Raw genomic sequence first — 23525 nt, 5'->3', positions numbered from 1 at the left:
CGGATAGGACATACTCTCGAAGGTGCTCGATTTATAAAGAGTTTGGCCATGATAAGCGTTTGTGTGACCTACGGCGCCGTGGTGGTGCAAGTACCCCTCGTAGTGGAGAACCTCTCGTATTGGAAGAGCCTCGTGGTTGAAGAACCTCATGATTTTTTGAATGTATTTTAATTCTTTTTGATGTATTTGAATTGTCTTGAATTATGAATCTTAAGTATTTTGTTATTGTAATGAATGATGTTTTTTTCTTTTTTCTTTTGAAGCATCTTGAATTAGGCATTTTTAAAATGTGAGTTTTTTTAACCAAATCAGTTATATAAAAGTTCTTAACCAAAAGAGTTATACAAAAGTTCCGTTATATAAGTGTGTCATATTTTGCGGTTAAAATATTACGCAATATAACTGTATTATATAAAGCGGTCAAAAGCGAGCATAGTATTGTAAATAGTAAATAATTAACCCCTGTTATGCATGAAATTCCTATGCAAAAGGTACGAATGTAACTTCTTCTTTTTTTTTTTTTTTGGATATTTTTGTTCACTTGCTTAATTTTTGGGTCATTTGAGAGTAATAAAAAATGGATAGCGTTCCAATTGAAGACTTCTATCTCCAAGTTTGGTAAGATTATTCTCTTTACCACGCATATGCGGTCTTACTTTACTTTCAAGAAAGGAAAGAAGACTTTAATGTCCAAGTTTAACTCAGATGTAACTCCCTTCTAAGCATCTACCGAAGCTGTGGGATGTAAGAACACGGTAGGGGAGCGTTAGTTCCGGACTCCACAACTTTACTTGTGACAATATAAAACTGACCAAGACTGAAAATTGAAAGCACAAACACCACACATACTAAACGGTGATTTGCACTGTGAGTTTTTCAACATTTTACATGGCTGCCACACAAGCTGAGTTGAGCAAAACTGCTGGAAAGCCAATTCATTGTAGAGGTACTCTTCATATTCACCCTTATTAGTTTTGTCCCATCTTTGCAAAATTAAATCTTTGAAGAATCTTGTATTATAATTTGAGTAATTTTAGTTAGTTGTCAGCTTATATGGAACTGTTCTTTTTTCTTTATCTGAATTTGGGTTTCACTATGCTTTGCAAGCAAAGATTGTTTCTTTTGAGTAATCTTGAAAAGGGGTAGGAGCAGTGGCAGATTTTCACTAACGAGATTAAAAAAAATATAAAGAAGTAAACCCAAGAAAGAAGTCCAAGAGATTTGATATATACACATATTACATGCCAATATTACTAGTTTCACAAAAATATATATATATACACACACACATAGTACTCCCCGGACTTGACACTCCCTTTAAGAAAATATTTATTAGGGGCCTTTTTTTTTTTTTTTTTAACTAAATTAACCTTATTAATTATGCTTTGGATATCTAAGTTTGACTAATAGTACTTTATGTAGACTGTAGTAGTAGTTATTTAATGATAAGGGTAATATTGGAAGAAAATAATAAATCTCTCTTGATTTGCTAAAATGGACAAATGAAAAGGAAAATCTATTTTTAGTACAAGGGACAAGTAAAAAGGAAAGGAAAAATAATTTTGACCTTGTATATATAGAGTAATTTCCTATAATTAGGGCATTGCTTCCGATGTAAAGTATAAAAAGAGTCAGACGTAATCACAAACCTAAGGAAAAAGAGTAAATTTCAGTAATTTTAGCTGGCTGTCAGCCTATGGAAAGGTTTTATGTTTTATCTGGATTTCGGATATATTATGTTTTGCAGACAAAAGTTGATTCTTTTGAGGAATCTTGAAAAGGCGTAGGAACAGTGGCGGAGTTAGAATTTTTACTAAGGGGATTCAAAAAATGAAGTGGTAAATGTACGAAAAAGTCGAGGGATTCAATATATACTATATATACATAAAAGATAATTTTGACCTTGTATATACAGTGTAATTTCTCCTAACATTGGCCATTGGCTCCAATGTAAAGTATACAAAGAATCTAGAGGTAATTGTGAACCTAAGGAATATGAGTAAATTTCAGTAGTATTAGTTGGCTGTCAGCCTATGGAAAAGTTCTTTGTTCTTTATCTGGATTTGGGATTGATTATTCTTTGCAAACAAAGATAGAATCTTTTGAGGAATCTTGAAAAGGGGTAGGAGGAATTTTGTCACTTTTTGTTTTATTTAGTGAAAAAAATCACTTAATTTTGAGTGACATTACAGCTGCAGTAGCACGAAAAGCAGGAGAACCTCTGGTGATAGAAGAAATAATTGTGGCTCCACCTAAAGCTCATGAAGTTCGTGTAAAAATCATATGTACTTCTCTCTGTCACAGCGATGTTACCTTCTGGAAGTTGAAAGTATGCAATTTAATGCTAATTAAAGTCTCAAATTTGATCTTTTTACGGTAGAAAGTGCTATTTAACTAAATTTTGAATCATCTGAATCTTGGTTTTCCTTTAGGAATTTCCTGGATGCTTTCCAAGAATATTGGGCCACGAAGCTTTCGGGTACTTTCACTATATTTCCCTGTCAAATTCTTTTATCTGTTGTAAGGGTTTTATAGGAAATTGGATCAGTAGTAGTAAATGTTACTCCCTTCGCTTCAATGCAAGCGCTTTACTTTCATTTTTAGCATGTTAAAAAGTAAGACCTCTTTCTATAGTTGATAGCTTTTTCATTAAACGTTCTACATGACATGTTTTAGGCCATAAGATTCAAAGCGCATCTTGGTACATTTCTTTGGTACTTTTAGTGTCATATGTAAAGGAGATCAATTGCTTATCCTTTACCATCAATTGAGTCTTAATATATGAATTGCTTTTTTCCTTGTACCTGTAATTTGTGTACCCGTGCATGAAAACACACTTTCTTTATCACGTGTTGTTGAATGAAGGGTTGTGGAGAGTGTTGGAGAAGATGTCCAGGATTTAAAAGAAGGAGATTCAATTGTCCCGATATTTTTGCCCGATTGTACCGAATGTCTAGATTGCACATCCAAGAAGAGCAACAATTGTTCAAAATTCCAATTTAAGGTATCTCCATGGATGCTTAGAGATGACACAAGTAGATTCACTACCGTTGATGGAGAGACTTTATACCATTTTATGTCTGTATCAAGTTTCGCCGAGTACACTGTTGTAGACATTGCTAATGTTACGAAGATTGACCCCTGTGTTCCACCTAACAGGGCATGCCTCTTTAGTTGTGGAGTATCAACAGGTTAGTTTCCCTAGTCTAATATTCCTTTTTCCTGCATAATCATTTCTTAAATTTCTGATTATTTCAGTTTCATCTTCTCAATATGCACTTAAATCATCATTTGAAATTGTTTTCTCTAATTTTTTCCATCAGATATCTAATAAGGGACCTATAGTTCCTAGAAAAGTCTAGTCGACAATTCAGTTATGCTGTAGACTGTAGTTAGTGCATGAATTTTTTTATTCTGTGACTCACAAAAATGATATTAGTTAACTGACTAATGTTGTGTGAGGCTCCTTTTTGTCTCACAAAAAAGTGGACCCAAAAGTGAGACAAAAAGGAGCCTCACAAAACCTAATATCAGTTGTCTGAGACACATGATAAAGTTTTTGCAAGAACTTCAGCTATTATAAGATCTCATATGAATTAGATTTTTGTAGGAAGGTCTATGATAACCAAATGATTAGTTTTAGCTGATTAGTGAATCAACATGTGCGTTGCAGAATGCGTAAGGACGAAAAGTACACATTTATCTAATTTGTCTTTACGATTTTGAATAATGTCTTGTCTGATACTACGTATGATGAGCTCCAGGAGTAGGTGCTGCCCTGAAGACCGCGAACGTGGAACCAGGATCAACTGTAGTAATATTTGGTTTGGGCGGGATTGGATTAGCAGTATGTTCCTCTTTCTGCTTCTTCTTGCTTATATTGGTAGTCGAGTTGGTGTTGGTGAGTTTATATGCTTATAGTAGGTCTTATAGGTTGCAGAGGGAGCAAGGATATGTGGCGCTAAAAGAATTATTGGCATAGATATAAACTCTGACAAGTTCAAAATAGGTAAACTATACTTCCTCTTCTTCAATCTTTCCAATTCTTTTCTTTTTCTGTTTGTTTGCTGCCACAAACATCAGCAATTAATCCAAGGAAAAGATGGCATAATATTATCCTTTCTCATTTGACTCAGGGAAGCAATTTGGAGTGACTGATTTTGTCAATTCGAATAGCTATGGGGATAAACCTATTAGCCAGGTGGGGTTTTTATTGCTCAGATTGATACTCGATGCTCCAAATTTTATTACTTTATAAAGCTGACTGCTGATTTATCTTCTTCATTGTTCTTAGTCTATAGAAATATAAAAAGAAGATTATCGTTATCATTTGATTAAATGAGCGATTAGACAAGTCAGGAAGCTGTCACCTATTACTCTTCATGAAAAATATGATATTTCAAATAAAAATCTTGACAATTTTCAATCGGTCAAGTAGCATGAATCATTTGTTTATCTTGCTGAGTGTATGGCATGGATCCTTATCCCATGCCAAAGTTGTTACATTTCGCTGGTTTCTTGTGCTGGTAATAAATGCGATGACAAATGCATGTAATAGATTCTCTCATGCTGATGAATATCACACTTTTTCCCCTTTTTTTTTGAGCAGGTGATAATTGAGATGACAAACGGAGGTGCTGATTACTGCTTTGAGTGTGTTGGTCTGGGAGCACTCGTGCTGGAAGCATATGCTTGCTGTCGAAAGGTTTCCCCACATAGCTTTTCCATTCATAACCAGATAATCGTCAACTTCATACATATATTTATATATATTTGTTCCTACTTTTTTGCTCTTTTCTTTTTTCTTCTTTGCTTTTCCCTAAAATAAATCCATACCTAATGGCCTTTGACTGTTAAATCAGGGTTGGGGAAAGGCAATTGTTTTAGGAGTTGATAATCCGGGAGCAGAGCTGACATTTAAGTCTTTCGACGTTCTTCATTATGGGAAAACTCTCATGGGATCACTGTTTGGGGGTCTCAAACCCAAATCTGACGTTCCTCTTCTTGTCAAACGTTACCTCGACAAGGTATGATTAAGCAATTTGGTCCGTCTTATACTCGTGTGCTATTTCTTTCACAGGCCAAAAGAAACCTCATTCTATAAAAAAAGGTCGAGATTCTTGTGCATATTTGTCGTTTATTATTGAAACCTGATAGGATCTTTTGCATCTTCCTAGTACCTTTTGCTAACATTAGGCCTTGCTTTTGTGTGGCTGTAGGAATTGCAACTGGACAAGTTTGTAACACATGAAGTGAGTTTTCAAGATATCAACAAGGCCTTTGATTTACTTGTTCAAGGAAAGAGCTTACGATGCGTTATTTGGATGGATAAGTGCTGGAACCTATCACAATAACCAAAACTATTTCATAGTTCTGTTGTTACACTTGCATGTTCTTGTTGGACCATTTCGCAAAGTTCAAGGGCAAATTTGAACCTTTTCTCTTGTTAAAAAAGGCTACGTGTTGAAAAGCTTATGCATTGATGAATAAGGGCATATTTGGACCTATTTTTGTAACTATAGGGACATATTTCATCCCAACTATTGACGAATCACATATTTGGGCTATTTCCTAAAGCTTAGTGGCATATTTCATCCTTTCCCTTTTAATTTTAACCTCATTCCAAAAAAAAAAAAAAAATACAAAAACAAAAACAGACTTGCGGTAAAAATCGCCTTTAAATTGGCCACTAAATCTTAACTATCTAGCGGATCGCCATAAAATTCGATTGCTGTGTCACAAATCCCGACGCTCACCAGAAATTGACCAACAAATATATCATTGCTCAATATTTGCATTAAATCATATTAATCTAGATATGATACAATTTAACACTAATGAGAAACTGACCACCAGAAACGAAAGACTTTTATTAGCTTGTTTATATAAAGTTAAAAGATTGGTTGTTATAGCACAAACAGGAGAGCCCAACCCAAAAAATTAGTCTGAGAGGCGGAAAAGCTCATTTAGCCTATAAATCAATTACCAATTCTTTCTTAATTGATGACGGATAATTGACACATAATAGTCACCCCCGCTTGAGAACCGACGAACTCGTTGTCAAGGCTGGCACCCCAAGGTGGGTCCAAGCCACCACTCTGAGTCACGGCACATAGGTGTCACGTACAAAAATTAAGGTTGAGACATGGAGATTTAACGGAGTAGGGGTAAATATGATTTTACAAGATATGACTCTAGAATTGGATGACGAGGATAAATATGTTGAAAAAACATAATGAACTCAAATATAACTTATTTCTGAGAGTACAAGGGCAAATCTAACCTTTTTTCGTGAATTTTAATATATAGATGATAATAACCAGATATAAAAAAAAGAATTATCTTATAATTTGGGCATGAAACTGCTAAAAAAGTGATACTTAGTAATATTTGTTTTAGATCATTAAGTAGGCATTAGGCCATGAAAACCAAATATTTTTCACTTTATTTGGTATTTTAGAGTTGAAGTTGGAGTTGAAGATGGAATTGTGTTTGGTTATAGTTTTTGCAAAGAATATTCGGTTGTTTGAATGTATTAAAAGTGAAAACAAGTTTTTTGGTATTTTTCAAATATTTTCATAGCCAAATGTTAATTTTCAAATAAAGTGAAAACGAACATTTGCTAATAAAAACTTATAAATTCGTTTGGCTCTAAAAACAACTTAATTCTAAAAACTTTTGGCTAAAAGTTGTTTATTTTAAAGTACTTTCGAGTGTTGTTGTTTGACCAAGTTTTTAAAAAGCTTCTATGTATTTTTGGCTCAAAAGATTTTTTCAAAAGTTTGTGCTTTAGGCCAATTAATTTGAAAAATACTTTTCAAAAGAATTAGTGTTTGACCTAAAAGTTTCGTCAAACACTCATTTTAAAAATAAGTACTTAATGAGAAAATAAGTACTTTTTAAAAGTGTTGGCCAAACAAGCTATTAGAAATAAAGAAAATTTTCTCAAAAAGTACCCCAACTATCACTTTTCAAAACCTAAACTAGAAAAAGTTATTTTTTTTTTAAAAACACACTCGAATTAAAATGTGAACTCACTCTCCAAAAGCATCTTTTCTCCGACATGGCATAAGTTATTTGGCACCTACATGGAAATTAAAAAATAATAGTTTTTTATAAAATAAAATAAAAAAGGTATTTTTTTAAAAAAAAAAAACTGCATTATTTTTTTAAAAAATCAGCATTTTAAAAAAAAATCTAGATTTTTAAAAAAAATATCAAAAAATTTAGAAAATCAGAAAAAAAATGATTTAAAAAATGGAAAAGTTGTTGTTGTTGTTGTTTTTTTTTTTTTTTTTTTTTTTTTTTTTGTAAAATGTGAAAACTAAATGATCAATTTTTTTTTTTTAACTAACTTTTCCATTTTTTAAACTAATTTTTTTATTTTCTATAATATTTGATATTTTTTTACAAATATTATTTTTCAGTTTTTTTTTTTTAAAACAAATAGTCTGTTTTTTTTTAAATTTCCACGTAGGTGCTTATCATGACATTATTTATCCACGTGGATAACACACGCAACATTTTATATAAAATGGAGAGTGTATATCACATGCCATTCAAGAATAATTTGAGGTGTGTTTTGTAAATTAGATAGTGATAGTTTAGGTAATTTTTTCAACCTTCTAATGGTTTAGATATAAAACTAAAAAAAAAATGATAATTGAGGTGTGTTTTTGACCCCGAAAAAAAGTCAAAATATTGTAGTAATATTATGAAAAATTAAAACAGGGAAATCGGAAATAGCCCAAAACGAACATTTGCTAATACTAGCCTACTAACCTTCCCCTCTCTTTCATTTTTAAACACATTTCATTATTCCTTTCCGATCGCCGGCCGTCGTGTCGCCGCCGGCACGTTCGGGTCTTAAGAAAAACATACAAAAATTAGGGTTTTTTTTTTCCCCCATTTCATCGATCCAAGCATATATAAGCTACTGAAAAACACACACAAAAAATCAACATTTAATCGATTTAGAGAGAAGCGAAGGATGATTACGAGATCGAAATTAGCAGAGCAGTTAAGAGAGTATCAGATTAAATCCAAGCATGATTGGGCATCTGTGTCTTTTTTCTCATCTACATCTAATTTAACATCCACAAGGTATAATTCATTTCAATTTTTTTTTTTTTTTTGGAATTAATTTCGCATCTGCATATTCTATGAGATGGTTATGGATGGAGATACTTGTGAGAATTGGATTTGATTTTGGTAAATTTTAGGGTTTGGAGGTTAATTTTTGTAATTAAACTAGGGATTTTTTTTTTTTTGTGATGACAATGGAACACGCAGCCGCTACCCTTTGGGTGCGCACAGGGTAAACCCAGCTCCTGTGCAATAGCTCGCAAACCACACAGGAGAGGTAACCCGCACTAGGCAAATCCCCTGCTGTCGTAGGCAGGGGGTTTCGAACCTGAGACCTCCATTATGAAAGCCCCATGCTCAACCAACTGAGTCACCCTTGCGGGTGTAATTAAACTAGGGATTATTGTATGGAAGTTTGAATTTTTGTGATTAGTTGATGATTTTGGCTCATCAATGTTGTTTGGATGGTTAAAGATTGGGTCTTTTGAATAGGGGAATATTGTGATAGAATCCAAGTAATTGTTTGCCACAAAAGTGACTTGATTGATTGACAATTTAGTTTCACAAATCAGTCTCTAGAGATTAGGCAATTACTAGAAAGACACCAAATTCTCCTTTAGGTGCTTCAACTGCGGTATAGGTAGAAGGAGCTGGTACGGAAAAACCTTCTGTATAAGGTTCGAAATGGTGAATTGAGGTAGAGTAGACCGATGATCCTGTAGTCATTTGGCCGGCTATTGAAAGAAAAAGCTTGCATCTGCTTCCCCTATTATATAACCGGTCCCATCTCTCTCCAAACCTAACGTGGTAGTTTCCCATCATAGGGCTTTCTATCTATAGATTAAGCCATTACCAAGGAGCTAATTCGTTCAGAACTCAGTTGACTGCTTCTATAGAGAAGGCGGAGCGTCCTTGGCTTATGCAATGTATGTGTTACACGAAAAACTAGGAGTTCAAGAAGAATTTGAAGTCTTCACTATTCTGGGGCCTAAGGAATTGATGGAGAATGGTTCTAAAAGAAGAAGAAAAAGAACAGAAGATGAACTAGTTTTGTAGTCGACAATGATAACAATGGGTTGTTTATACACAAAGGAGGTTACTAGACTGCTCTTAAATGCAATTGACCAGTTCCAACCCTTCTTTGAATCATGTTCATCGGGTTCCTCTTGTTCCACGGAGTCGCTTGATTTTATCCTTGTTTCAAGAATAACAAGAATTTGAGATTGAATGTGTCGTTTATTTGATGCTCAGTCCTCAATGAATATTTATCATTCTCCTTGTTGTAGCTTTGTCAAGGCAACAGCTTCTTGGCACAAACAAGCTTACATTCCTTCACTTGTCTCCTAAATCTAAAAATCATGAAAACCCTCTCATTTAAATCCCTCATTATTGTAGGTATCTTTTTTTTTTTTTTTTTTGATCAAGTAAAAGTGTTTTCATTCATAAACATGGCCCCCAAAAAAAAAAAAAAAAAAAAAAAAACGGCTGTATGGATGTACCAAACGATAAAGAATCCACAAAATATGATTCTCTACAAACTCCACCCAATCTCACTCAGCATCCGATATTTATCAGAAAGCTCCTGTGTATCCATAATACTTTAAGGAGTGACCGCTATACAGATGTTCAACTTCTCCTACTTCTGTCTTTCTAATTATATTTTCCCCATAATGCTCAACCTAGGAGGATATCTCAATGGTATCTTCCAGTTATAGCCATGTTCGCATGCTTACATACCCTGCAAGCGTTCATACCTTTTGCTGGACTTGTCACAGTCCTTCAATTAATAAGATATTGTTTTCCACCCATTTTTGACCATTCCCCATTCCCTCTTCTGTTCTATTGAAGTTGTAGTAACGAATGAAGAAAGAGTTCATTTGTTATCTATTAAAAAATCAATATGGAAAACAATATGTGGTGAGTAGGAATGTTGGTGCTAAATGTGTAAAATTTATTTTATCGGTCTAGGTTTGGCCCACTTCTGTTAGTACTCTCTTCCACCCAACAAACCTTTTGACATGATCCCCCACCTTAATTTATAGAATTTCTGCACACCTAGGAAGATAGATCACCTGTGGTGAAATATAACAGTATCAAAAGCCTTTAAATCTGTTGGACAAGCTTCCTCTTTCATCCTCGTAAGAAGTTCTTTTAGATTTGCTCAACTATTTTGGCTATTAAAGCTGCAAAATGGAATAAGGACAAGTAATTATTCATTGGCTATTGAATCTGTATGGAACATAAGCTGGAATACTGGTTATACAATGTTCATTTCGTTGGTGCTTTCTATTATGAGATGTCTATATGAAAAAGGAAAGGTAATGCATGTATTATCCGGTTAAACTCGCCCCTGTTTCTAAACATTGCTTCTTCCACCTTGCAAGTGTTTTCTCAAAATTTCCACTGGCTGAATTGACTAAAGTAGATCAAGGTATAGGGGAGTTTCTCCACTTTGAATGATAGAATATCTACTGATCAATATTAGTTACTGGTAGGGGTCATCCCACTCTTGTTGAGGCTTTTCAATCATTAATACTAGCAATTATATCTAAGTTTTAAAATGCCATGTTATTGTCGATTAGAAAAAGCGGCTCCTGACATTTTGAGGCTACTCTGCCTCTTTATACTTTTTTATTGTTGATAACTTACCTCTTTCTTTTTTTCGGGAAAATTTGATTTAACCAAATGTGGGAGTATATACAGCCGCTAGTTCCTTTTGGACTATAGAAACTAGACCTCAAATAAACACCTCTACTGTTCTAAGAGCATGAAAGACAGAACTATACATTATATCCTATTCTTAAACAAGGAACTATTAAGACTTTGCAGCAGATGCTGCCATTTCTTCTGGTGATTGAACCTGACATGTAGCTGGATTTAATCTCCTTCAACCTGCTTGTTTTCTGTTGCTCTATACCTTTGAATCTTCTGCAGTTTCTTTCAATCCATACACTATAGACTGCTGCAGCAAAAAGGAACTTCAAAATCTCTGCTTTGATACCTCTTTTTACTTATTACAAAGAATTATCTACTAGTAAAGAAAATTCTGGTATGTTCAATGCATATTGGGATTTGATGTGAGCTATGGCACATTGACATCGATGTGCCAATTCTTCCTTTTGGTCAATAGTTTTGAAAGTCATACATGAGTAATTTTTGGTAATAACAAGAAATTAGCAAATTTAAATATCAAAGCAGAGTGAATATGTTAAGACGTGACCTTTAATAATGGACCAGATGAAGACTTTAGTGAATTGATCCTTACTGCTTAGTCCTAGAGCTGTGTAGGTCTCTTCAATAAAACCTTTTTAAAATTCTTGTTTGTGGAGGATTGTCATTGTCTATGCATCATTACCACTTCCGGCTGTAACTTAGAATATGCTTTTCTCCTGTGCCTTCTCTCATTTCTTTTCTCTTTGTTGATGCAGGGTGGATGTCGTCATCTTCGTGATATGGGAACTGGTTATTTTAGCATTCCTGGTTTTTTCTGCCGTATCACTGTACTTCAGGCATCTAAAACTTGCTTTTATTTTATTATGTGTGACCTTGCTATTGCTTTTATGCATGAAAATAGCAAAGAAAGTAAGGTCAGCGAGGAAAAAGAAACGAAGGATGCTTCTCCCATTATCCATGTAGAGGTGTAGGATGCGAGAATTCTTTTACAACGAGGAACAAACTCCTTTTCTTGTAAATTAAGAGAAATGTCTTACTGCTATTTTGGTGTCCCTTTTGTGTTCCTTTAACACGTAATGGAATTAGAGGCTGGCTGATTAAATGTTTTGGATAATTTCACATTAGAGTTATTTTGTCCGCTCCCATACTGCAGGCTTTCATGCTGGTGATGTTGCTTCTTGTTGGTTTATCCTTCATGTTATGAAATTTCATGTACCTTGTTTTCATTACTTTTATATATTCACTCTATTTTGCTCGTCACTAATCTGCATTAGATGCTTGCAGACAGCACTAATTTCTTCTAAATCCGGAACAATAATGACCCGAAAACTTTGCTTAACAGTACATTAGGTGATTTTTCTCATCTGTTCAAGCCGCCTTGGTGGATAACGTTACTTGGTATTGTGTTAGTGAGAGGTAGTAGGTACCCGTGAAATTAGTCAAGGTGTTAGTAAGCCAGCGCAGACACCAAGGTTATTATATATATATTACTATTATATATAAGGGAAAACAAAATAGAGAAGCACAAAACTTTCCCAAAAAAATATTAAACTTTTCAATTAATTACTTTTAGGTCCTAACTTTATTTTTTAAAATCAAATTTGTTTTTTGTTCTTATGGTCTACTTTTTAAAAGCTGTCAGACATTTTGCCTTATTTACTCAATTTTCATCGAATAGTCACTTAACTTTGATTTTAGCATAACTAGAAAGTCACTCAATTTTTTCATCTTTCAATCCCAAAACACCAGTTAAGAGAAGAATAGTCATTTAATTCATTTTAGTCAATTTTTACCGATCTTGGCATTTTTTAAAAAATCATTTCTTATAGAATATAAACTCTTGTTGCTCTTTGTTTTCTTCGTTTTCATTTGTTGCTTATTATAGATTTTACATGTAAACATTTCTTTTACTTTATATTTATACTTTAATGAGCTGATGAGGTGTCTACCAAATTGTACAAAAATGATTTTCAGATAGTTTTAAAAATTATTAAATGATGTCATATAATGTTAAAATAAAGACAATATTATCAATTAAGATTGGGTTATCTTTAAAATCTCTTGTTTGGTAAACTAAAATTAATCTTTTAAACACAAAATGAGTTTGATTATCGATAGAGTATCGGCTACCGATTTGATCGGATTCGATAAACTTTGATTCAAATTTATGGTATTTGTCTTAAAAGTTCATTAAATATGTACAAATTATTAATTTAGAATAAATAACTTAAAAAATTAGGATTCGAAACTCATATATTTCAATTATGGACTCAATTAATTTAAAGTAAATAATTGCATCAAAATGAAAGTTAAAGATATTGTGAAATAAAGTTTTGCTTTTATATATTGAAAATATACTTATTTGAAGTTTCATTATTATCAACATAAATTATATTTCCTTAATTAAAATATTACTTTTTAGTATATATATATATACAAGCTTTGCTTAACAAGCAAAAAGTTACTAGTAAAATTTCCTCTTTCATTTTTCATTTGGTATGGAAAAGTTTAGTGAGGCGGACCACTAAATGGTAAAAATGGGTGGGTCTATATTAAATAAGGATTTAACTTTTAAAAAAAATGTTACGTTAGCAAAAGTTGACTAAAATGAGTTGAATGACTTTTGTGTTACAGAGATGAAAGTTGAGTGACTTTCCAGTTATAAAACAAAGTTAAGTGACTTTTATGTTACAAAAATGAAAGTTGAGTGACTTTCCAATTACAAAACAAAGTTAGTGATTTTTGTGTTACAATCCTGAGAAATGCAGAAACTGTTGTGCAAAGATGTAGTTGAAGTTGTAGAATGACAAAAATGGAGATGAAGATAGACGCCATTTCTTTTAACGTTGAAGAAAAATGTTTTCCACCTGCAATTTGGTACTCTTAAGAACAGTTTCATTTTGTTTAACTTTGCCAGAACTACATTGTTTCCTCTTTATCTTTACCAAAGAATGTGAACGTTTATTATCTTCATACTCCTTTACATTTAATAAATCGCACCATGGTAACAAAAGTTCTGAGATTCATCGAGAGGATACAACTCTTCAATTTATTTATAATCAACAAGAATTGAGTTTCAGCATACACTCTCATTATTAACACAACATCATAACAACAGTAACTAAAACTCGAACTATGCAAGCAGTTGAAAGTTACAAGGGAAAATCCTAATTTTTGTTCTCAGAGTTTAGATGTTGCTAGCTTTATTAGATCCTTCCTAAGTATTTTACCAGAAGGATTCTTGGGTATGGAAGCAACAAATGCAACTCTCCGAATTCTCTTGTATGGAGCCACCTACACAAAGAAAACACGATAAATTTGGCCATCACTATAGATCTTAATACCAGAAATCAAAAGCAGTATCATATAGATTGCCTAGCAAATGACATTCTAAATTACCTGTTTGGCAATAAAATCCCTGACTGCACTCTCTGACATACTACTTCCAGATTTTCGTACTACATATGCCATAGGAAACTGGCCAACCTCCTTATCCGGAAACCTTTAACAAAACGGGATTTATGAAACGACTATCAGAGATAAATATCTTTATTCAATCTGAGTAATTAAGAAAGCCACTGGAACAGTCAAGCATCAGAGAGAGCGTGATTGGAAGTAATACTCACGGTATAACAGCAGCATCAGAAATTTCTGGATGAGTGAGCAACAAAGCCTCTAATTCTGCTGGAGGAACCTAGAAGATCGTATGACATGTTGTTAGAGTTGTAAGTTGTAATCATTAAGAAAAATGCCAACTACATTTTGGAAGAATGAGAAATTCAGTTTCCATTTACCTGATAGCCCTTATATTTGATCAGCTCCTTTAATCTATCAACCACAAAGATGAAACCATCTTCATCTATATAGCAGATATCTCCAGTTCTCAACCATCCTTCAGAGTCTAGAGTGGAAGCAGTAGCTTCTTCATTACTGAAATAACCTGTTTTGCAGCAAAAACTGAATAAGTTAACGGATATTCAAGCAATAGATAAACTTCAACCTATAACGATAGGTTTTCTTCCAATAAGGATTATTGAAGGAGGTCAACGGATATCACTTTCAAGAACTTGTGAATTATCGAGGAACTAAGGAAAGGGTGACAATTTGGCACCAGAGATCCGGAGGTGTGGAAAGAGCAACTGTGAGAAGCGGAAAAACCATAAAAAATGACCATTGTTCATGGAGGTTTTCAGATTACCGCAACAAGGACATTATCCAAGGCTCTTAGAAGATTCAGATTTAAAGGTTTAGCCACAAGGATATGAGGGATAGATATTTGAGCTACCTAGCAATTCAGACGCCGGATTCTGCTATCCAGAGCAAAAGTCTCTAGTTATTACATAATAAAACTTGAAAAGTACATGAGAGAATTGTATAAGCTACTCTTTTACTATAAGGTTAACAATCTTCTTTTTTTTTCCAAGAGAAGATTACAAGATCAATAACCTTGATGAATATTAATTGGTTTGTTTACAACTAGAAAGAACAATTTTTAGTCTTAGAGACTTTACAAGTTCCTTTACCATCCTATATGGCTAATACTGTTGATCCTATTATAAGCTACTCTTTTACTATAAGATCAACAATCTTCTTTTTTTTCCAAGAGAAGATTACAAGATCAATAACCTTGATGAATATTAATTGGTTTGTTTATAAGAACAATTTTTAGTCTTAAGACTTTACAAGTTCCTTTACCATCCTATATGGCTAATACTGTTGATCTTATTACATGTATACAAATACATATTAACATCTAAGATAGCTAAACATGCTGCTCCTAACATAAGGTTCAACTTGGTTAATAGCTGATAATATGAATTGTTCAATATGGAATATCTGTTCCATCAAAATCACAGAAAGAGTAATTACAATACAGCACCTAAAATCCTACTTAAGGTAGTGATAAGTAAAGGAAATTCCATCAGTCTTTTGAACATCACAGAAATAACCACTCATTACAAGGGAATTATCGATATCGATAATAATCCAACATTCTTGAACCATCATTTTCTCAAGCAAATAATAGAAGCATCTCTGTTGAGGAATAGAAACATGCAGGATAAAGAAAAATAGCAGCCTGATGCATGAACCATCTCGCGTTCGCGCAAGATCCGAGGAAGGGACGCACCCCAAGCATGAGAATGCAATTTAAAAACCTATATCGAGCTACAGTTATTATATCTTATATTCAGACTGAAGTCAATATAACAAATTAATATATTGCATGCTGAGATGCAAAACATGCAATTTGTACTTTTCTTTTCAGTTGTGATTTCTAAAATCTCTAATACACAGGCAAAATATCTAACTAATTTCCAAATACTAAAAAAGACAAACAATTTAATAACATGTGAAAATCATTATATCCTTTAGGCTATGTTCAGCACTTATTCTGGGCAGGATTTCATAAAGTGACACTAAAGTTGATGTCCAAAAACAAGAAATGGAGAAAGTGCTGAATATTTCTTCAGTCCCCATCTAGTATATGGGACCATTAATCACTGAGAGTAGATAGTGGAGCAGACAAACCAAAATGCTAAGTTTATATTCATAATCGCACTTTCTTATTGTATGGACTGAAACAAAAGCTCACTCGGTCTTATTCAACAGCCAGAGAAGATATTTTAGCAGTGAGTGCAGGTGCACTTTTATAAACTTAAATTATATGCAAATTGATTTTTTAAAAATAAAAATACCACAATAAGTTTTACTTTATATGGTGCACGCGGGAACACGAACTTTAAGAAAGAAAGAAAAAAATTGATGCACCATACCAGAAGCATGATCGGAACTTGTTGTCTTAAACATTACTATGCTAGTGACAGTTAGCAAGTACAGCATGAAATTAGTCAGAGTTACATATAAGCTAGCCTGGACACCATCACTATTTATAAAAAATTGACCATCTGTTTCCATTCTTTCTTAAATAATACCCTTAGCTACATGTTCCAACTTGTCCAAAACTACTTTTAACACCATTTAAAAATCAGCAAAGCTGACTTAATACAGAGGTGGCAAACACAACTTTTCCAAAGTAAAATATTGAATCATTGCTAACAACTAAACAAAAGCACAAACCAAAGCATTTGAAAGAAAAACATATCTTTCATAATGGTAGGCCCTCTTAGCCAAAGCTCACCGGTCTTATTCACCAGAAAAGCCTGAGTTTTAGCCAAAACTACGCCTATCTATATGAGCAGGTCTATTTTGGGCCTTCAAATACAACCCTGAGCCTCTTTAGTCCCTTAAGTTTGCTAAAGTAAAGCACCTTTGGTTCAATTAACATAATGAACTTAAAAACTAATGGTAACTATCAATAAACACTACTAATGCCTTAGACAAATAATTCCATCTCTTTCCGTTTTTCTTAAATAATGCCTTGACTACTAGCTGCACCTTGTGCAAACTACTTTAACTCCATTAAAACATTACCAAAGCTGACTTAATACAGTGGTGGCAAACAAAACTTTTCCATAGTATAGTATTGAATCATTGCTAACAACTAAGCAGAAGTACAAAAAATAACATTTAAAAGAAAACCATACCTTTCATAATGGTAGGCCCTCTTAACCAAAGCTCACCAGTCTTATTCACGGGAAAAGCCTTCCCACTTTCCGGATCAACAATTTTCGCTTCCATGCTTGGCGACAAAATCCCCGCCGTCCCATATCTCCTACTTTCCTCTAACGAGTCCGTAGATGCCCCTATTCCCGTTGACTCAGTCAACCCATACCCTTGCAAAATCACCACATTTGGATATTTCTCCAAAAACCCCTCAATTACTTCCTTACTCAATGGTGCACCACCAGAAAGAACATTCTTTAAACTGCTCAAATCATACTTCTTTCTTATCATATCAGCATTGTTAACTAATGCTACTAGAATTGGTGGCACTAAGGGTAAATAAGCTGCTTTGTATTTATGAATAGATGACAACATTTCATCCATTTCGAATTTTGATAGTACTACAACTGTTGACCCTGATGCTAATAAACCAGCTGCAAATGCTGCTAACCCGTAAATATGAAACATAGGTACTGTACAAATAAAAGTTTGTTCTCCTTCGTCTAGTTTGAACCGACCCACAATTGTTTGAACCATAGCGATCAAGTTTCTATGAGATGAAACCACTCCTTTGCTCGCACCAGTAGTACCTGTTTGGGATCGAAATAGCAAGACATCATGCGGAAGCTAACAATTGCAAACCTTAGACGATGATAAATCAGATACAAAGAAAAGTATACTAAAATATGCATAAAAATATGGTTGGTCCAATTGGTCTACGTATGAGGAAACTAATACTCCATAAACGAAAGCATAAGGACCGGTTTGGCCATGAGAATTATTTACTTTTTTCCGGGATTCTTTTTTACTTTATTTAAAAACCAATATTTGGCTATGAAAATTTAAAATCCAATTTAAACTTGTATTTAGAATTTGGAAAACAACTAAAGACCCGTTTGACCATGAGAATTATTCATTTTTTCCGGATTTTTTTTTTACTTTATTTGAAAATAGGCCATAAAATTCCAAATACAACTTCAAGTTGTATTTGGACTTTGAAAAACGCCTACAATCCTATTTTCACATTTTTTTTGGACCTTCAAACAACCAAATATTCTTTGCAAAAACTATAATCAAACACAACTTGAAACTCTGTTTTCACATTTTTTTACCTTTTTCACTTTCAATACATTCAAACAACCAAATATACTTTGCAAAAACTATAACTTAAAACTCTGTTTTCATTTTTCCCCCACTTTTTTTAACTTTCAATACATTCAAACAGCCAAAAATTCTTTACAAAAACTATAACCAAGCACAAAACTCCATCTTCAGCTCAAACTTCAAGAATTCCAAAATAAAGTGAAAAATATTTAATTTTTATGGCCAAAACACCTACTAAGAACCATTGACAGAAATTCTTTTCCCTAAACAAAACTCTCTAAACACTAAACAAAACAAAAAAAAAAAAAAAAAACTATTTATAGAAGTCCAAAACTTCCGGTCCAGGAAAAAGTAAATATAGAAAAATCCTTACCTGAAGAGTAAAGTAGAGTAGCTGTATCATCTTGTGTAACTCGTTCTTTCAATCTACTTTCACATGGCTTTCTCTTCATCAAATTTTCCAAAACACCCACAATCTTCAAATTACCAAAACTAGCCTTGTGGGCTATATCCTGTTCACCATTAATGAGAATAACCGGTAGACCTGATCCAGTTAATTTCGGTAATAACTGACTGATCGTAAAAGCAAGAACAGGATTTGAATCTTTAATCTGTTTAGCAATTTCTTGATTAGTATTAAGTGGATTAGTTGTAGTAATTATAGCACCAAGTGACATAACAGCAAGACATATAATAGGAAAATAAATAGAGTTTGGAGATAACAGAAGAATGACATGGCCTTTACGAATTCCCATGTCGACAGAGAGACACGTGGCTAAAGATTCAACGGCGTTATAAACGTCAGAGAAAGTGAGTTGTTTCCCTGTTGTAGCGTCAATAAACGCTATTTTGCCATTATGGGCACGGGATGATATGAAAGTTGTTACGTCCAGGGATTGGTTTGGTGGTAAAGGAATTGGTTTACGTTTGCTGTAGAATGTTGAGTTTGCTAGAGAGTAACCTGATTTTGGATCGATGGTTGATTCATTGATAAACTGTGCCATTGTTGGAATTATTGAAGTTTATTATTACTGTTAATGATAAGCTAGAGGAGCTGAGAAAATATGGAGTATGCTGACAGATTGGGATCTGAGAAACTATAATATGGTAGTACTGTAATATATTTGTGGATCACCAAAGTTGACTGTTACTTTAATGATAGGTGTAGTATGACTATGCAAGTGTGTGGACGGACAAAAGTCACGTGGAAAAAAGAAATACTCCTCGTCCCAAAAAATTGTTCTCTTTTAACTTAGTACAAATTTTTTTAAAAAAAAAAATTTAAATGTGTGCTCCAAAATAAGGTTAGATATTATGTGATTGCAAATCATCTCATAAAATTAAATTATTTCTAAATATAGAAAGATGATAATTTTTTTGGGACAGATTAAAAAAGAAAGGAGGACAATTTTTTTGGGACAGAGAAATTACTATTTATCAATCATAGGATAGTATAAATTGCGAATCTTCCCACGAATGTTTGACTTGGGTAACAATTTGGTCCCTAGTGTTTCAATTTATGTTAATTTTGGCTTTATTTAAAAACATGAATTCAGCTAGGAGTTTAGGAGAAAATACAATAAATTATTTCAAGACCGACTCGAATAGCTTCTTTTTCTTCTTTTATTGGATTGATCTCACCAGAACAAATTTTACTTGATTGACACATGCATATACAGCGAAGTCACTCGATTTCATCCTTTCAATATTAGGTAGATAGTTAGTCTGGAGGCCAAAATAGGTGTCACACCCTAATTTCCGATAGGGCATGATGGGCACCCGACCATTACTTAGGGCCGAGCGAACCCGCTGACTCTCGTCATACTCATAATCATCTACCGCAAAACATGACATAAGCACATAATGATTTTTTTTTTTAAAAAAAACAAACATGCCTTTCATCTTTGTCAAATCAAATAAACTAGCATCGTATTAAATCAGTAAACATATGAAGTTCGTAACATAATGCATAATAGTACATCGCTTACATAGCCGATTACAAACCGACATATCATACACACGACAACGTCTCGCAAAATCTCTATCATAACTTCGGATACCATACAAAAGTACTCCGACGCAAAGACTCGGAGGAAATGGAGCTCGCCAATCCAAACCGGAACATCTTCCGCCAACATCACTACTCATCGAGGGTACTGCAAGGCGGCATGAAACGCAGCCCCCGAAGAAAGGGGGTTAGTACGAAATATGTACTGAGTATGCAAAGCATGAAATACCGAAAACGAAGTCATAACCGAAATATGGGGTACCGAAAGTAAGCATAACAACCCGAAAACCAAAGTGCTTGCATCTGAAGTACAAATCATACATAAGCGGTACAGAAGACAAATATAACCATCAAAATGCCAAATGCTTAGCTTTCTTTTGAAAAACATTTTACCTCACACATACGGAAAATAGAACATATCATACGAGTTGACATTACCGATGTGGGATTCGCTTTAAACAATGTGGGTTTGCCCCACCATGGGTTTGCCCACCACCGCTCCGATACTCAACCGATCATATTCCGAATACATATGTCATATCACGAGTCATAATAAGTACGTAAAGTAAGTGTATATCCAAATGCCAAATACCAAAAGCGGTCAAATATTATCCGACATACCGGTCAAATACCCGACGGTCAATATTATCCGACATACCGCGGCCAAATACCCGGCGGTCAATATTATCGGACATACCGCGACCAAATACCCAGCGGTCAATATCACTCTATCACATATACCCGGATGCCGGCCGGAAGGGGCTCGGCGAACCGGACACATCATATTCTGGAAAACACATCATACTTCGGAATATAGCATAGTGCGCACGATAACATACCAGGCCGGACTCGGCTACAAAAAAGGTAACAAATGCACGAACGCGCGGATTTTAATCGCAAGTAACCGTATGCGTAAAAATCATTATTACGGACTCGACGGAATAATCAAAACGAATCAAGTTTTCAAAACCGAACCAATAGTCAAATCAAAGTTTTCTTCCGAATATCACTCGGGAACATATCAAACCGAACCCGAAACCATAGTCACGTATCAAAGTCACATGCACAAAAATCCTCATTCCAGACCCAACAGATAAATAAGTAGTCGTACTCGAGGGTTGGAAAGATAGTCATATTAAATTCTTTCAAAAATAGGTCGTTAGAACCAAACATAGAAAGTCGCGGGACCCACGGACGAGCGTCAACCCAATCCGGGCCCGCCTATGAAAATTAAGGTCATTACTCGTCATGAAATCATTTGCGAAGATATCAAAGCGATCCGAGCCCTTTCTTGAAAGTTATGGGCATTCGTAGTTTCGGAATCGTTTAGGAACAAAACTCTTTTGAAAACAAAACTTTTATGCAACTTTTGAAATTTAATCATATAAAAGACATAAGGACCATAATTCGACTACATTAAGAATATGAATATCAAAAAACAATTAAGAATCGTTTACGAGCTTATCAAAGCAATCCGGTTCTGTCCATGAAAGTTACAGACATTTTTAGACATAAGGCCCTTTTGGAACAAACCGTTACACAGCATTTCAAATCCAATCATATCAAAGACATACGGATCATAGCTTGACCATATTAAGGATGCCACATCACAAAGCAAATATGAATCATAAACATGGTCGGATTATACGAATAGGATTACCCTAAGGCTCATAACATATCACAACTTACTTGCGCTTTAGGACATGCCAAAAGAAAGAAGGATAAGCTTCGCATACCTTGCTTGCTTCCTAAGCTAATCCAAACTCAAGTCTAGAACTTCTCAAAATCTCTGATAAGGTCATTACGTGCCAAACGTTAGCCATAAGCACTTAAGAATCCAATCCCAAGCCATACTTTATTCTGAGAAATTTGGGCAAAACATTTCACCTAAGTTCAACAACCCCGAGAATTCAACTCGGTCAATATTATCAACAACAATACCAACAACCATTCCAACAACATCAATAATGAATTCAAAACGCATTCTAACATTAGTAACTCTTTTCCACACAATTCGACAACATTCCATCATATTGATTTAACTACTTAAATTCAAACCAATGTTAACGCTCATACGTTCAATTACTAATCCGAGGTCATCGAACAATATTCAAGGACACTTTAACCAATTCGCACAATTTTTCAAACAACCAAATTGATGCTCTACTTCACCGAAACCTCCAAAATTTCAATAAGGCAACAACAACACATTTCTTTCTTTCAAACTCATCAACTATATCAACAATATATTCTGACAATATCATCCATGTAAATAAGAAATCATGTTATCAATATGCTAACTTCTACATTAGCTTACAAATGATCCCAACTTCAACTTGTATCATCCAATACCTTCATTTTCATCACATAATCCACAACACAACAACCAAATTACACTAAATAAAATTTGTTCATTCTTTGCCAAACAACACAACCCATATTGACCACCCAACCAACCCACGACTTTCATGATTTTCATCCGTTTCACACATTACGACAACACCAAACATGTTAGATACAATTAATTTACCACTCTACACAATACCACATACACTAGCGCCACACACCACACATACGGCTATAACAACAACACCACATATTCATGAATTTCATCCATTTTCACACTCCACAACATACACAAACCATTCATAACATATTAAAAAGAGGATTAAAACTCACCCTTTCCACTTTGTTCTTCACTTGGCAAGGGTTGGGAATTGCATGAACAAGGGATTTGTTTGCTCCAACAACCACTTCATGTTGTTTAGGACCTTTCAATTAGTGGAAAACCTAGAAGAAATAATTTTTTTGATGAAGATTCTTGGTCTTCAAATTTTTCATTGCCATGGCTTCTAAACTCCTTCTCCTTTTCTCTTCTTTTTTTTTTTTTTTTTTTTTCCAAGTTTCTATAAACTTCTAAGGGTGAAGATGAATAAATATGACTAATTAGTCATCTTTTATTAACACATAATAAGCTTCCATTGCCATGGCCCACACCCACACACGGCCACATGTAGCGCGTATATTTTCATGAAATATTTATTTTCAAAATTTACTTTCTACCCCCAAATTATAAGCGAAATCTTAACTT

At 34.1% G+C, this 23525-nt stretch overlaps 3 protein-coding genes across 3 annotated transcripts; 2 read left to right on the top strand and 1 right to left on the bottom strand.

The window, feature by feature from the left end:
- The first annotated feature begins 625 nt into the window (after positions 1 to 625).
- On the top strand, positions 626 to 5592 carry LOC132039842 (alcohol dehydrogenase-like 7). Its single transcript, XM_059430375.1, has 10 exons — positions 626 to 946; positions 2193 to 2329; positions 2433 to 2479; positions 2866 to 3191; positions 3765 to 3847; positions 3934 to 4009; positions 4137 to 4201; positions 4610 to 4705; positions 4863 to 5027; positions 5220 to 5592. Exons 1-10 carry the CDS (start codon positions 889 to 891, stop codon positions 5352 to 5354), a joined length of 1188 nt encoding a protein of 395 aa, XP_059286358.1. The 5' UTR covers positions 626 to 888; the 3' UTR covers positions 5355 to 5592.
- A 2153-nt stretch (positions 5593 to 7745) lies between these two features.
- Positions 7746 to 11984, top strand: LOC132040602 (uncharacterized). Its single transcript, XM_059431257.1, has 2 exons — positions 7746 to 8103; positions 11514 to 11984. The coding sequence occupies exons 1-2, from the start codon at positions 7991 to 7993 to the stop codon at positions 11719 to 11721; spliced, it is 321 nt and encodes a 106-aa protein (XP_059287240.1). The 5' UTR covers positions 7746 to 7990; the 3' UTR covers positions 11722 to 11984.
- Positions 11985 to 13915: 1931 nt separating this feature from the next.
- On the bottom strand, positions 13916 to 19543 carry LOC132041145 (probable CoA ligase CCL5). Its single transcript, XM_059431962.1, has 6 exons — positions 18800 to 19543; positions 17304 to 17912; positions 14553 to 14698; positions 14385 to 14452; positions 14158 to 14260; positions 13916 to 14052 (listed from the first exon to the last, which is right to left on the bottom strand). Exons 1-6 carry the CDS (start codon positions 19428 to 19430, stop codon positions 13939 to 13941), a joined length of 1671 nt encoding a protein of 556 aa, XP_059287945.1. The 5' UTR covers positions 19431 to 19543; the 3' UTR covers positions 13916 to 13938.
- Between the last annotated feature and the right edge of the window lie 3982 nt (positions 19544 to 23525).

The sequence above is a fragment of the Lycium ferocissimum genome, chromosome 12 (assembly GCF_029784015.1).
Source record: "Lycium ferocissimum isolate CSIRO_LF1 chromosome 12, AGI_CSIRO_Lferr_CH_V1, whole genome shotgun sequence".
Taxonomy (NCBI): domain Eukaryota; kingdom Viridiplantae; phylum Streptophyta; class Magnoliopsida; order Solanales; family Solanaceae; genus Lycium; species Lycium ferocissimum.
The sequence above is the reverse complement of the archived record's forward strand: the minus strand, read 5'-3'. Positions and strand labels throughout refer to the sequence as shown.

Excerpts from the sequence above, each read along its gene's own strand:
- LOC132039842 (XM_059430375.1), top strand. The coding sequence starts at position 889 with ATGGCTGCCACACAAGCTGAGTTGAGCAAAACTGCTGGAAAGCCAATT. Across the intron at positions 2,480-2,865 it reads TTGGGCCACGAAGCTTTCGG|GGTTGTGGAGAGTGTTGGAG; the intron begins GTACTTTCACTA and ends TGTTGAATGAAG. Across the intron at positions 5,028-5,219 it reads TCAAACGTTACCTCGACAAG|GAATTGCAACTGGACAAGTT; the intron begins GTATGATTAAGC and ends GTGTGGCTGTAG.
- LOC132040602 (XM_059431257.1), top strand. The coding sequence starts at position 7,991 with ATGATTACGAGATCGAAATTAGCAGAGCAGTTAAGAGAGTATCAGATT. Across the intron at positions 8,104-11,513 it reads TCTAATTTAACATCCACAAG|GGTGGATGTCGTCATCTTCG; the intron begins GTATAATTCATT and ends TTGTTGATGCAG.
- LOC132041145 (XM_059431962.1), bottom strand. The coding sequence starts at position 19,430 with ATGGCACAGTTTATCAATGAATCAACCATCGATCCAAAATCAGGTTAC. Across the intron at positions 14,699-17,303 it reads AGGGCCTACCATTATGAAAG|GTTATTTCAGTAATGAAGAA; the intron begins GTATGGTTTTCT and ends GCTGCAAAACAG. Across the intron at positions 14,261-14,384 it reads TCTGATGCTGCTGTTATACC|GTTTCCGGATAAGGAGGTTG; the intron begins GTGAGTATTACT and ends GTTTTGTTAAAG.